The 15603-nt window shown below is 39.5% G+C and overlaps 1 protein-coding gene across 13 annotated transcripts in view; it reads right to left on the bottom strand.

The window, feature by feature from the left end:
- Positions 1–2286: 2286 nt before the first annotated feature.
- The window catches only part of nacc2 (NACC family member 2), a 100898-nt gene continuing 87581 nt past the window's right edge, over positions 2287–15603 (bottom strand). For all 13 annotated transcript variants that reach the window (XM_043720478.2, XM_043720475.2, XM_087998263.1 and 10 more), the window contains one exon: positions 2287–12934. In XM_043720478.2, the coding sequence (XP_043576413.1) occupies positions 12441–12934 (494 nt within the window). In that variant the 3' untranslated portion in view covers positions 2287–12440. The remainder of the gene's footprint in view (positions 12935–15603) is intronic.

Below are 15603 nucleotides of genomic sequence, written 5' to 3'. Positions count from 1 at the left end.
CCACCCCTAGGTCTCATGCTGACAATCTTGAAATGGTGACCCCCAAGTGACATACCAACTAGTGGAAACAGGATATCTTTCTTTCACTATCAAAAATTATTCATAATTTTGAACACCTTAGAAAGATCACCTTAACCTTCTCTCCAAGGAGAATAAGCACCATTTATAATTTTTCCTTATATCTAAAATCCTTCATTCCCAGTATCATTCTGGTAAATAATCTTTGAACTCTGTCCAGGCACATTACCATCCTTCCTTTAATAAGGTGCCCAGAACTGAACGCAGCACTCCTAATATAGTCTGACCAATGATTTGGAGGGGTGTTGCATTACTCTCTTGCTTTTACACTTTATGCCTCTATTTATAAACCCAAGAATCCTATGAGCAAGCTTTCTTAATAACTGTTGCAATTTCCTGGCCACTTTGAGAATTATACACTTGAACTTTCGAGATCCCCCTGTGCTTGGTACTCCTCTCAAAATTGTATGATTGAGCCTGTATTGTCTCGCCATGTTTCTTCTACCATAATGCATTAGCTCTCATTTCTCTGCATTGAATTTCATCTGCCAGGTGTTTACCCATTTGGCCAATTTATCAATAACACTGAAGTCACTCAGCTTCCTCACAATTCTCCCTAGCTTAATATCTGCAAATTTGGACATTTTACCCTCTGCATCCACCTCCAAATCATTTATGCATAGAGGAAAAAGCAAAGGTTTCAACACTGATCCCTGAGGAATACCATTTTCAAATTGTTTCCAGCCTGAGAAATGCCCATCAATACCTACTCTCTGATTCCTATCTTTGTTCGAAAGGGATAAATGTAGTTTTTAAGGCATCAACCGCCAAAAATTGAAACCCAAAGTTAAATTCTGCAACTGTTAATGACTCGATTCAATTGGAAATGTACAAATATTAACAAAGATGGGTGTCTGCAATTAAATGCATAAACCATTTTTGTGTTTGTGTTATTTATTCAGGTTATTAAAGATCAGGTTAAGAACAGCAACCAAATTGCAGTTATTACTTACCAGTAATTACTAATGATCCATTAACTTCCTTAGGCTCCAACCAGACATATGTCAATCTCTCTCAAAAATGTTACCCAAGCACATCAAGCCTGTGACCTTTGGCCTGAAAAACATCTTTCAAAAGCAACAAACCCAGCATTTATTGTCCATAACATATCATCCTTTTGAAGGGTGATGCTGCGTGCCAGTTTCTTCGATCATTGCAGATCCCAGGCTATAAAGGGAAGGAACTCCAAATGTTTGATCTAGTGATGGAAATGTATTACCATTTCTTCATAAAGTCAGAGTGATACATGGGGGTGTCCAAACACGAGGTCGTTCAGACCCTCAGCCTGTTTCACCATTCAATAGATTTATGGTTGACCTGTGGCTTAATTTCACATGCCTGCCTTTCGTCCAAATCCCTTTATAGCTTTCATTCAATTAAAAAAAATTCTCAGATTTAAAATTAACTGAAAAAGCATCCTCTGCCATTTGTGGAATGAAGTTCCAAAGATCTATCAGTGTAAGTAGAAGTGCTTCCTAACATTTCTCCTGAATGGTAAAAACAACTGCAGATGCTGGAAACCAGAGTCTAGATTAGAGTGGTGCTGGAAAAGCACAGCAGGTCAGGCAGCATCCGAGGAGCAGGAAGATCGGCGTTTCGGGCAAAAGCCCATCAGGAAGAGGCAGGTGCAAAATGGAATGGTCTGGCCAATGTTCTCAGACTATGCCGCTTAGTTCTAGATCATTAACCAGTAGAAATAGTTTATCTTAATATAACCTGTCTTTTCCTGTTAATATCTTTGAAGTCTTCAATCAGATCACCCCTGAACCTTCTAAACTGTTGAGAAAACAGGCAAAAGTACCATACTTTCTCCTTATAACTTAACTTCTCAAGTCCAGGTATTACTCTTGTCACATTGTGCTGTACTCCCAAGGCCCTTCCCAAGGTGGGATGCATGATCAGAAGGAGGTTTACAGGTGGCAATGCAGCCAAGCATCTGGTGCCCTATGCCAGAGGTTGAGAAATCACAAGGTTATCACAGAAGCCTTCCAGTTTCTGCTGTGCATCTTGTCACTGGTACACACTGCACTCATAACGGGCCAGTGATAGAGTGAATCAAAGCTTAAGGTGCTGCATGGGGTGCCAATCAAGAGGCCAGTCTTCCTGGACGGTGTCAAATTTCTTGAGTGCAGTAATAAGAAATCCAGTAATAGAAAGTTGCACACATCGGAAAAAACATTGAACAAACTAAAAGCACGACAGCAGACATTAAACAGTACAAGTGTGTTACTTTTATTGAACACATTATATCTTGGCCAAGTCTAGAAACAGTCCCAGAATTTAACAGTCATCTTGCTGGAGGTAACAGTCCCAACAGTGCCATTTTCAGTAAGGCAGCTCTACCAATACAATCTTTCATAGAACTCAAAGGTGCAAATGTGTTGAAATGGCTCATAGACATTTTACAGCGTCATTTAAAAATAAAAACTCACATTTTTTATGAACCTGCAGCAGGTCAGGTTAACCTCAACAAATTCTCATTTTTGCATACTGACTGCCCTTTCCATCTGTAGCCTGACAGAAGGGTTCAGGAACACAAAACATTCTTTCAAATCTTGAAAAATTCGTTAAGACAAGTTCGAGGTCTTACGTTTATTTTGGTGCAGAATGGTTTCTGCAGTTGTATCACAGTTAAAGTGTGATTTTGTGTTTGGTTGCTCTGCTTTACAGACGTGAAAAAGGCAAGGGAGAACAAAAGGAAAAGAATGAGCATTAGTGCTTTGAGTACTTGACAGACAAATTTCTATCAAAATGGAATGCCTTTCCTTGTACAGAGCCAACTTACTTGCAATTAAACAGTGCTTTTCATGGTTGCACAATGTCCCAAAATGCTTTACAGCCAAGTACTTTTGAACTCTAGCTGCCACAAAACAGAAAGCACTTTGGTTTAACATCTTATCCAAAAGATGGCATCCCTGCCTGGCACGGAGTCTCAAAGGTGACGAGTAACTTCGGAATACAAAAGTTGGGTGCAAAGTTTTAGATTAATTTTCTGTGGTATTGCTCAGTGAGTTTGGTAGAGGAGGGGGCAGCAAGAACATGCAAAGAACACATACAAATGCTCTCAAAGCAAGTCTGTGCAAGATGTTCAGAGAAGTACACTTTTAATTGATTTCTGAAAAAATTAAGGTAATTTTGTTTTTGCTGGTGTAATGAATATGCTTTCCTATAGATTCATTACTATGGACCTGAAGAGTAGTTTGTATTTACATGAAAAAAAGTTAATTAATTGTTGATGTTTTTCCAATTAAACACTGTTAGATTACGGAAATGGACTAAGACACAGGAATTAGAACTTATGGACTTATAATAAATGTTCTGATTGCATATGGGGACATTTGACAGAAGTCTTTGCATTTAAAGACTTCAACTTTGTCTTAAACCAAATAATGACAAGATTGCAAGTGGTCAGTTTTGCCTTCAACAATCTTTTGTGAATCTTCAAGCATTGTGAGGTAATTCAGCTCTCAAGATGTTTTCTTTAACAGAACATAACTTGCTTTCTGAAAATATTTATTTTACATAAAGCTGTTTCTCCCATTGCTCACCCTGGGAGATCATATAGGTGAGGAAGGCTGGATGCTTGGTCTAAATCAAGTTAGGACCTCAGGAATAAAAGTTTAGTTAACGTTAGTGGTCCTGGCTTCAGGTTGTGGACGTCAACAGGCAGAGAGATAAATAATTCAGCCAGAATGCCTTCTGCAATGCATTGTCCAACAAGGCAATGGTACAAATGGCTATACTATAGGTAGGAACAAGGACTGGATTGAGGCCTTTATACCCACATTGACCAGCATTCGATGTTCAGTCTCATATTGAAAGAAGCGCTGCATGGGAAGATACATAATTGTTACAAACATGGAAAAGAATTGCACTTTGGCAGGAATAAACTGTCTAGATGATCAGGAAGAAAAGGAAGAAAAAAAATAAATTTACAAGAATAAAATGATTCAACAGCAAACCAACCAAACATTACAAAATCTTAAACTGTAAATGCTTGCATTTCACAACATTTCTTGTGCTAACCATACCAGGTCCTGTTTATTCAGCAGGTCTAGAGAGATTTCTTCACTTTGTTCCTCTCTTGCAAATTCCCCTGTTCAGATGTATTTGAGAACAGGGTCTCAAGCAGATTCAGGGTTACAATTTCAAGCTTCCATACCAAGATGATACAACTCTTGGAACAGTTTTAACAAACCCCTTCATTCCGCCACTACAGACAGGGAACACCAATTATTTTCTTACGTCTACAGTACTTACAAAATTTGCAAATCAATAACATTTGAGATTCTCCTTCTAGAATTCAAAAGCATTTCTACGCTGCATTTTTAAAATAATAAAATGTTAAAATAATCACCGCACAAAAAAAAAGTTCGAGAGAAGAACGTTTCACACATTAGTGATTAATGTTTGAGAGCAAAATGCAAAGACTGCTGCCTGCAAGCATCCACAGTAGGGATTCCAACAGTGAGGAACAAGGTCAAAACCAGTGAATGAAAATCAGCAGGCCAGTTTACAGATTTAAGAGAGGGAAAAAGATAATTACGAATTCTTGTAAAAACAGACTTCACCATCTTTAGAGTTCCTTAAAGTTGAGTCAATCACTAATCACAAGTTTGCATTCGCAATGTTGGCAACTATTCTTACCTGCCAGTAAGAACATAACTACTGCCAGTTGGAAAATGAAGAATGCAGGGAGGCAACAGTCTCCAGATTTTACTGGTTAGCATTATCCAGAATTGCTGGTATACACAATTAGAAGTTTTTAGAACACAATGGTTTTAAAATTAATATCTAACATGTATACAGGGGACTTCATTAACAATTAGTTATCTCTATTTTGTGATTTCAAAATAAGAAATGTACTTGATTAAACATGGGAGTATATGGCATTCATCTTGATGCTGAGCAAAAGAGAAGCCTATAAATAATATGCACAGATTGGCACCTCTTCAGACAAAAGAGGGATTTGATAAGTGATTAAAATCATTAGACAAGAACATAACATGTCTCTCAACTGCATGCAAAAAAAGGAACTCTTTGCACACGGGAAAATGTGTCACAACCACAGAATCACCAGTTGTAAATTCTACTTAGAAATCAGATAATAGGGGGACAGGTTGAGGATCTTACACATATTAAAACCTGCAATTCTGTTATAACTTGTGAACATACCTTGACAACATGCTCAATGGTCTGGTTATCTGACCATTAGATGCTCCAATATTCAGACAATTCACACCCCATTTCCCAATCCCTGATATCCTCTAAAGTCTGCAGGAATTGTCAAGATGTTCATTTTAGCTTCTTCTGCTCAATCCTTTCATTCAGGAATTTTTTAAAGCTTTGAAGCTCATCATTTTACATTTGTCCCTGATTACTGTAATCTTTAACTAGTGCAATCACTCTCACACTACACTTGACTGAAGAGCATTTTGACAAATAATTATTTTAGTTCTTCTCAAAGTTTAAGGATTCAAGAGCCTTTTAAAACCCACTTGTCAAAAGTAAAGGATGCTAAGTTTACAACTGCAGCTACCACAGTTCAAATGGTTGCTTTTCATAATCAGTATATTGATACCGTTCCTATAAATGCTCATGTGAAGGTTGACATTACAAAACTACTCCAGAACAATAGCCTGGAATATTTCAAAATCAGAAACTGTAATTTAATATTTAACCACAACTTATAATTCAAGTTTGCCAAATTCTTCTAGTTGCGTTTTTGACATTTTGAAATGATATATACTGATTATGTGTCAATTGACTGCACTCAACACCGAAGCAATGCTTGCCTTCAAAATTTGTTACAGTTTTTTGGGCACACGGTAAATTTGTTATTTTGGGTGGCATAGACTGCCATCTTTTTAACATCTCAATCAGGCCATATACCAACGATTCAACAAAACATAGGTCTGCTTGCCTTGACCAGGAGGTATTTTCATAAAGTAATCTTGTCAAGAGGTTAGCTCACAACTTAACTGAATGTTTCTCAAATGGATTCTAGGATAATTAAGCCTGAAAGGGGCAAGGAGAGAGCCAAAATAATCTCAGCACAAAGGCAGCCACAACGAACTAAAAACAAGTCTCTTCTACAGCAATTTGTCTTTTCCAGAACTCAGATTGGGGTCAATACTTTTGTTATCACTGCATTTTTCTGTAGTGAAATTCCTCAAAACTAAAATCCTTTTGAAACAAAAAGATTAACAATTTTTTAACAAATTAGTGTCTACAAATATGAAAATCAGTTGATCCTATGGCTAGCCAATTAACATTTTACAGTGTTTAAGGTAAGGTGCTAGTCAGCCTCGTGCTCCCATGGTTAACACAGAGCTTATTAAGAAATAATTTTAATTTGTAGTTACTGGAACTTGCATTGGAGATATTTAAATGCAAATGACTTGCTCCTGCAATTGAAAGTTATTCCTTTACCAGTGCATTGGATGTCATGGTTTGCAAATACCAAGCATTAAAACATCACATTTTTGTTTAAAATTCAGTTTCTGTACTTGTGGCAACTTTGAAGGGAGTATAACCATATTTTGCTTCATTTCTTCAATATTAACGTTTAACATTCCCAACAAATTGCAGTTTCTGACAATATGGTGGTTTCAGAGGGACCAGGCTGCCCTCATCTGGTCAGCAATTCCACTGTCTGAAACATGCCTTGCTATGCTGGGATAGTGATGTGCACTGGCCTGCAGAATGCTGAAGAGAATGCATGGAAACCAAAAGAGACATTACTGAAACACTTAAATAGGACTGCAAGAGGTGTATCAGTATAGAACGGAAGGAATGTGCTGTCATTTTGTTATTGTAATTACTGAATTGCTTTTTTGGGGGTTGGTGGGGAGAAGGAAGAGATCAACAAATAGAAACATGAAAATAGAGTAGAAAACATGCTAGTCAGTAAAGAAATTCAATTAGGTAAAAGCCGAACATCCTCAGCCCAGAAATTAAGAGTGCAGTTATGTACACAGTTCCCTCTGGTTTATCCAATCTAAATTACTTAGTTTGGATGGAAGGTCAGTATCAATTATAATAAAGGAAGACATCTGTATTCATTCACAGACTTTTCAGCACAATATTTTAAGGCTTATAAACAGTGCTCTTAGTACACATCCATATCACAATCATCAAATGGAAATATTTTTGGTAGTCAGACAAAATGCTGCTGCGGTGACTCACAAGATGACATCAAATTGCTTCAAAATCAAAGGAGAACCAAAGTACTGGACAACACAATTGAACTAGCAACATGACAAGAAATTGTCAATGCATTCCTGTTTCCTCAGCTCCCAGACTGAACACACTTGGGAAGAGAAGTGAACGCAAGGCTGCAGTAACTTCTGAAACGATAGAAGGCGGATGAAAAAACCTAGAGCCGAATTTTTAATCAGTGCCTATTAAGACACAAGCCCCAAAACCCTGTCCACAATCTGGAAGAATAACAAATTCAGCAAGGTCTTTCTTAAGCCAAGAACAACTAGTTGTATTTTCCAAGAAAGTTCTGAGCGACGAGACAAGATTCCCACTAGGTAAATGTTAAGATGCCTATTAATGGGGAACATAGCTTGCTTCACCATCTTTAACTATCTCATTAATAAACAGTCCACTACCGTACAACCTGCCATGAGGAAACTAAATGGCTAGGATTCTGGATAAGTTTAAGAGGGCAGCTGGTGACCAGCTCGCTGGTCGCTCCTCCATCTAACCAGTTTGGATACCTGACACCAGCATTTCAGGGTTTGCTCAATGGGCAATAGCTGCTCACATCTCACACCTAGAGATATCCAATGCCTGTTACGCCCAGATTTACAGTACATTTCTCCATTTTAAAGTTGCACTGTGGGGTGCACCAACAAAGACACATTGCATGCAAGGAAAAGCACCAAGCTCTTAGGCTGGACGAGAGGCATGAATTGAAGAGGGGACAAGGGGGTAGGGTGTGTGTTCACACGTGTGGGTGGAGATGTCAGAATCACTAGATGTAGACTGACAAGATTAAAAACAGCAAGATAAAACAGAACATGGAAGTTCAAAAGTGGGAGGTACCTAATGACCAGGCTGAACCCGGTAGTGAGGGCGTACATCATGAGGTGACTTTGCTGCCATCACTTCACAATTAGCAGAAATGACCTGCAACTGGAAAATGCTAAAGACAATGCCTAGGCTGGGCAGAGCCTGTATCAACTTGATAGGCAGAGGGCAGACTTCACTACAACTTGGTGGAAGGCCACTGAAGGGATAATCGTATCAATTATGCTCTTGCACATTGCAGCTTCATATCATTTACAATCATATGATTTGCATGGAGTGCACATATGTTGCAAACTCTGGTCACAAGCAATGCCCACCATATCACTGAAATGTCTGTGCCCCTTCAAGGCCTAATGAAATTGCAACTGACTTAGAGGCTGACATGGGACAATGAAAGCCAACAATTCTTGTGCATCTTAAGGGTGCTGTGTGGCAGTTAACTGAATCCCTCTCAACCTGCACTGAGTATCATGACATGACATAACTTCCATAGTTGATGGGGGGCTGCAATAGGAAGGATTCAGAGGTCAGAGGTCTCCCAATTATATTGCTATGTATTTGTCACTCAGCCAATGGAGTTCCTCTACCAAGCAAACATCTATTTCAAAGAGCCGTGACAACTTGAAATATGGCCCTCCTCACCCATGCACTGCACTGGTTCTTTGGAGAAATGCAGGCAGCCATCATATACAGGGTATGCCAGCATTAACTCTTGTCAGAGCTAAGAACCTAATTTGTTCCTTACGTTGATAACGCAGATCAGTGCCAGCAACTGATGAATTCAGCCACAGATGGTATGCTTGTCACAATGGCTATCTTGTTACGACAGCCAAAGACAGTTAGGTGCAACATCCATCCCAGGAGCAACAGCAAGCCACAGCAGAGGGTGATAAGCCTTCATCACAGGAAGATGTCTCAGCTGCAGGACCCTGTAAGATGCACTGGGAACACAAGAGGGCTGGTATCTTTCATCCTCAAAGCCATTTCCTTGGAATGAGTGAGTTACAGTGTCAACATAGACTGCGCGCATCCCAGGATACTGACTGAATTGCGTTACCTACTGGAACAGGACTTGAAACGTGAAGGAGTGGGTTGTGGTGGGAACTGTCCTCTCTTGGTAGCTGTGAAGAATGACAACTGCAGTGAACTTCTACACGACTGGTTTCTTCCAAAAAGCCACAGGAGTCCTGTATGTAATTGCTCCATTGATCATTTCTGGACAGATTTGTTGTGAACAAGACAACTATGCAAGATTGATCTGGTTCATTTTCTTGCCCCCATAACAATATCAGTGCTAAAGCACAGGCAGGATCTGTCAACACAGCTGACCTACCCCATGTGCAGACACCATTGACTGCACACATATTGCACTGAAAGGGCCATTTCACAACATGGTGGATTTCATCAATAGGAAGGGGTTCTATTCCATTAATCGTCAAGTGATCAGTAATCACCATTACCTGTTCTTGAAGTGCACCCAATACCCTGGGAGCAGCCATGACTGTAATAGTTTCATGTTCTTGCTGTGTTTGACAGTCCAGATAACTTTCAAGCCTGATTTTTGGGTTACCCATTCAAGCATGACTAACACCACCTCTGTGGAACACCTCCAATGATGCAGAGCAGAGTTAAAATCCCACCCATGCTTCAATGAGGGACATGGTGGCCAGGGCTGCTGATAACACATTTCCGCTGCTGGGACAAGCTTTGAGTTGGGGAGGCTGCAATATACTTTGGACAGTGCATGCCTCATCATCCCAGCATGCTGCACTATGCAAATTTGGAGGAGGAAATCTAGAGATGTGATTAATGCTGAGGAGCTGGGAAATAGAAGCGGTTTTCTTTAAAGGAGAATAAGTACATCGAGAAGGTGGAAGCTCACCTCATGCATGACAGAGGTCAGCTGCATCAAGCTCTATAAGCCAAACAGGATTTGACCAAGACTCCGGTTCTAGAAGTCAAGGGCTAAGTGAATCTAATAATCATTGACTAAAATAGTTGTTGGTCAATATGGAAGCAATTCATTTGTATTTTGGGGGTAAAATGCTGCCTGATTTTTTTTCTGTTTGATTCTGTTGATTGCAAATGCAAGATAAACATTTTGGCACTGTTTGAATGATGCTGTCAATGTAATGGTCCAATACTGGACAATGAGGAGATGCTAATTTCAGTGGGCTTTTGGGGACACAGTAGCAGTGACTTTGACAGGGCAGTAAGATGGGATGTTGCTAAGAACAAGCAAGTTGTGTGGCCCGAGTCAACAAAGTACAGTTGAATGTGCAAGATCAGCCAGATGTCATAAACAGCATAGGTTTGCAGCTGGGCAAGGATAGCTCCATTGTGCCAATACTTGACTGGGTGTTTGGCCAGGATTGTAAGATGGCACCATGGATGCCAGTCTATTCCAGGATATCTGGACAGTAGCAAGTTCTGCTGCAACAAGTGGTGGAGCCAGCATCAGGCTGGAGGCGGGATGGATAGTTAGTGAGGTAGGTTTGGGACAACAGCACAAGTAAATGCATTAGGTCCTTCAGACAGAAATTCTCCAGGAAACTCCATGACGTTGACAATTGGTCATAAAAACACAAATTAGTCTTGTTATAATGGGCAGTTTTTTTATATAAAGGAAACAATACTGACTTCATGTCGGAAAAGGTAATGAATGTACTACACAAAGTGATAGGGGAGAAAATAAATTTATACATTATATCATTTTATTCAGTAAGCATCACATGAATTGGAAAGAGATAGGATAACCATAGGACAATTTACCAATGGCATGAGAGTCAGCATTCTGAAGGCGCATTTCAGACAATGATATCACTGTTATTCACTCTAAGGAAGTGTTCCTATTTTAGTAATGCAGATAGAAGTCTAGTTACTGTTTAATCAACTTGGCAACTCCTCTTCAAAAATAAAAAGTAGGAAAATATTAACTATATTAGAGGACGCACGATTGACCAAAATGTTTTGATAACCTTCTAGCATGTACGATAAAGTGCATCGTTACAGTGTATCTCAAAATGTTCAAGTTGCAAAGGTTATATGGCCAAGCTGTCGAATGGCACTTTCGACTTCTATTTAAAAATGACTTAGATCGGTCAAGGGAATGATCAGTTTGGTCAGAAGAAAAACAAAAATATTTTCCGCAAAGTGCATTTTGCTAACAGTCTTATTAACAGCACTGTTTTTATACCAGTGCTGCTCAAACAAAGTAGGAACTATTTGGAAAATTCACATACTAGTGAACAAATCTGTATTATACATAAATACTGTTAAGTCACTTAAATACTATGGGTACTCTTTTACACATTCACAAAAATAATCAGCTCAAATAGGATGGGATTTTTCTTTCCAAACAGGGAATAAATCAAATATCTAAGGCACATGGTTTTGCGTGTTTACAATCTATGAAATATTTTATGATAATCTACATCTTAAGCATGATCAGTCTAGTCACAGCATGCAGACACCCTTGGTCACGCATTCTTCACTCAATTTAAGATTCTGATTGGACCTTTCTTCCCCCCCGCCCACCACATTAAACACTTCTTACTTCATCAAACCCAGGGAGGTTTAAAGTCCAAGCTGCTTTCCTGAAACTGCTGCCCTCTGACCTGTAAAATGCCCAAAACATTCCCAGTAAACATGAGCAGAATACTTCCATGACTTCTTACCAGCTGAAAAACAAATGCTTGCGTCATAATCATTTATGACATCAGTTTGTATATATATTTATATGTCTGGAAAAAAAATGTCATATTATGCTAAATACCAAATTCTAGCTAGATAAGCGATCACACACTGGAGCAGTTTACTTGGCCTTGGCGATATGAGAAGAGTGTTGATGTCCAGACTGATAACGATGAGAACTTTTTTTTTTCCCCCTAAGAACTATACACTTTCCAATCTTATTTTTCACCCAGTTAGTGTGTTTTGCTATGTGTAAGTCAGTTCCATTTTAGGAGTCTGTTAATGGACCAACAGTGCTCAAATGATCTGGATACCATTTACCAGCTTGAAAGGCAACTTTCAAATTACCACAGTTGCTCCTTGTTTGGGCCTTTCAAAGGGCAGAGAGACTGCAAATTCTGTTGTCTTTTTGTTAAGACAAAGTTGAACTGGGAAGATCTGTTTCAGTGTTATAAAGGCGTCTTCATTTCTTCACGGCATACCGTATACAGGTGGGATAAAAGTTATGTCTTCAGGCAACGGGTACAGGTCAGTGGCTTAATAACACTGCCAAATGTTGAGAGGGTTAGTATGCATGCAAGCCATTTCAAATAACAAGATGCGTTTCCTTCTGACCAGAGTGGAAATCTTCACAAGGTCCCTGCATATGTTCCATCCAGTTTCCGCATGGGTGTTTCAGATCTATTGTTAGAGGAAGTGTCCTCTTGGTCAAAAGTGTGGACTGTGTTGGGTGTGTCTAGGGGCAAAACATTAGTGCCAGCAGCTTCTCTTATTACTGACTCCATCATTTCATTCTGTTCACATGACTGCTCAGATTTGGGGGACTCTACGTCTATGCTTACAGGGTTTGCTCTTTCTCCGAGTACAGTCCCAGAATCATTCCTCTTCTCAGCTTGACTACTTTGCTCAAATGTTGACCCAGTTCCATAGAGCTCCGGGTCCAAGCTGCTTCCACCATTTGCATCTCCGATAACAGTGCGATATACTTCCATTCCATCAGGGAGCATGGATTTGATCTTGGGAAGCCAACGCTTGCGAACCCGTCGAGCATTAGTGCACATGTCAGCAGCAATCACATTCATCTCACTTTCTTTGAAGTTGGGAGCAAAGTTCTGACAATACACTGTAAAAACAGATTAAAGCAAAAATTAAACACTGAGCAAAATAGTAGTCTATTAGCGAATTCCACCACAGAGAATCTCTTGCATTTAACAAAACATTAAGCACTAAAACTCACAGGGATCAAAAGTTATGATTAAATAATCAATGTCATCGCATGATTTACACAAGTGATAAAACTGCTTCAATTCTTGTAAAAACACAAAGAAGAATTTTAATTTGTATCATGGAATGCTTTGAGGTTGCAAAAACTAAGGTTACACAGTGAAGTATATTTCAAAATGCAGTTTTCAAACTGCTAAAGTGTAGGAAATGCAGCAGTCGATTTGCACACAACAGAATGCTACAAATAGAAATATTGCAAAAATCAGAATCTGTTTAAATGACGTTGGTTCATGAAAAAATATTGTTCATGGCACTGGAGAGAATTTCTATGAAATAGTGGCATGTCCACCTGGAAAGGAAGATAGGAGTCTCAACTATGTCACTGCACAGATGACCACTTAAACAGTGCAGCATTCCCTCAGTATTGTTGCATGACCAGTTAAGATTCTGGTCAAACTTGTGAAGGAGGATTTGAACTCAACCTTCTAACAGACGAACTAATGTTATCAGCAGGTAAAATTTCAATTTAAAAACCCTTCTCGATAGCATACAAACATGCAAAATAGATGAAATAAAATGATTTGAACCCTTGAGCTTGCTTCACCTTTTAGTTAGATCTTGACTTATCTGTTTGTATTTTGAATTATACATTCCCATCTACCTTTAATAACCATCGATTTCCCTACCTAACTAGAATCCATCTACCCCTACCTTAAAAACATTTAATGGCCCCATTTCCATTGCCTTTTGTGGCACAGAGTTCAAAGACCATACCATCTTTAGAGAAAAGAAGTCCCATCTCAGTCCTAAAAGGACAACACCCAAGTTTAAAACAATGCTTCCTAATTATCAACTGATTCACAAGAAACTTCCTATCCACTTCTGCGCTATCTAGACCCATTCAGAATATTAGACACTTCAATCAAGTCAGCCTCACTCTTCTAAATTCCAGTGGAAACAAGCATAGCCTGTCCAACCTATTCTCATAAGACAACTCACTCATTCCAGATGTCAGTCTAGTAAACCTCTTGAGCCCCCTATGAATTTATATTGTTCCTGAGATAATTTCAATTCCTTTCATAACAAAAGGAAAGCATCTCAATAACCTTCTTGAATTGTACTGTACCTAACATTTTGTGAATCACACATTAGAACATACAAATCTCTCCACACCTCAATTTTGCAGTTGCTTCCCTTTATGGAATCCTCTGCTGTTTTAGTCTCCTGCCAAAGAGAACTTAACATTTTCCCACATATATTCCATCCTAAAGCTAAGACCTTGCATTGATATACTTTTCATGAAAATCTCTTCACAGCTGACACAGTAATGTTTGAAATGCAGTCACTATTATAATATAGGAAAGGAGGCAGCTAGTTTGTGCATAAGCAAACTCCCACAAACAGTGTTGTGATAGTGATCGAGGTACAATGGTATACACGGGTCAGGACACCAGAGACAACTTGCGCTCTTCTTCAAAATATTGTCATGAGGTTTTTTGCATTCACCCAGTCAGACAGACTGATACTGAATTTAATATCTCAGCTGAAAGAAGGCACCTCTAACAATGCAATGTGCCATCACACTTCACTGGAGCATTTGCCTTGACGTTTGTGCTCAAGCCCTAGAGTGGGATTACTGTAACACAGAACCTTGTAGCTTAATGGGTGGCACGGTGGCACAGTGGTTAGCACTGCTGCCTCACAGCGCCAGAGACCTGGGTTCAATTCCCGACTCAGGCGACTGTCTGTGTGGAGTTTGCACGTTCTCCCAGTGTCTGCGTGGGTTTCCTCCGGGTGCTCCGGTTTCCTCCCACAGTCCAAAGATGTGCAGGTCAGGTGAATTGGCCATGCTAAATTGACCGTAGTGTTAGGTAAAGGGGTAAATGTAGGGGAATGGTGGGTTGCGATTCGGCGGGTCGGTGTGGACTGGTTGGGCCGAAGGGCCTGTTTCCACACTGTAAGTAATCTAATCTAATGTGACAGTGCTAGGAATTAAGCTTCAGCTGACACACAAGATCAAAACATAGGTATTCACCAAAATGTTTCAAAGATTTCCATTCTTAGGTGCAGGCACAAAGGCACCACATGGAGATATAGCCACAACTGTGCATTTTCCATGGGTTGGAGATAAGGGACATATAGGGCCAAATAGGGCCAAACTATTCATTAGAGAAGTTAGAAAGTACTTCTACACACAAAAGGGAGAGGGAGGTTTGGAATTCTTTTCCACAAATGGCAGTTGATGCTCAGTTGTTAATTTTAAATCGGACATTTATTTCTGTTAAACAAAGGTATTAACGGATATGAGCCAAAGGCAGGTATTTTGATTGGAGCTTGGATCAGACATGATCTCACTGAATGTTAGAACAGGCTCAAGGGGTTAAATGGCCTACTCCTGTTTCCTATCATTGTAATGCACATAGCCAGTTACATTAGCAAGAAGCTTCCAATTACTTTTAGGCCTGTGCATTTCCTTATCCTGCATGCTATTGTACATCTCTATGACTCTATATAACTCTATTCCAGCTCCTTTGCAATGCAGAATTTGCCAGCTGAGCATTCTGACCT

Source organism: Chiloscyllium plagiosum, unplaced genomic scaffold (genome assembly GCF_037043375.1).
Source record: "Chiloscyllium plagiosum isolate Xiang-an unplaced genomic scaffold, Cpla_swu_hap1 HiC_scaffold_21, whole genome shotgun sequence".
Taxonomy (NCBI): domain Eukaryota; kingdom Metazoa; phylum Chordata; class Chondrichthyes; order Orectolobiformes; family Hemiscylliidae; genus Chiloscyllium; species Chiloscyllium plagiosum.
The sequence above is the reverse complement of the archived record's forward strand: the minus strand, read 5'-3'. Positions and strand labels throughout refer to the sequence as shown.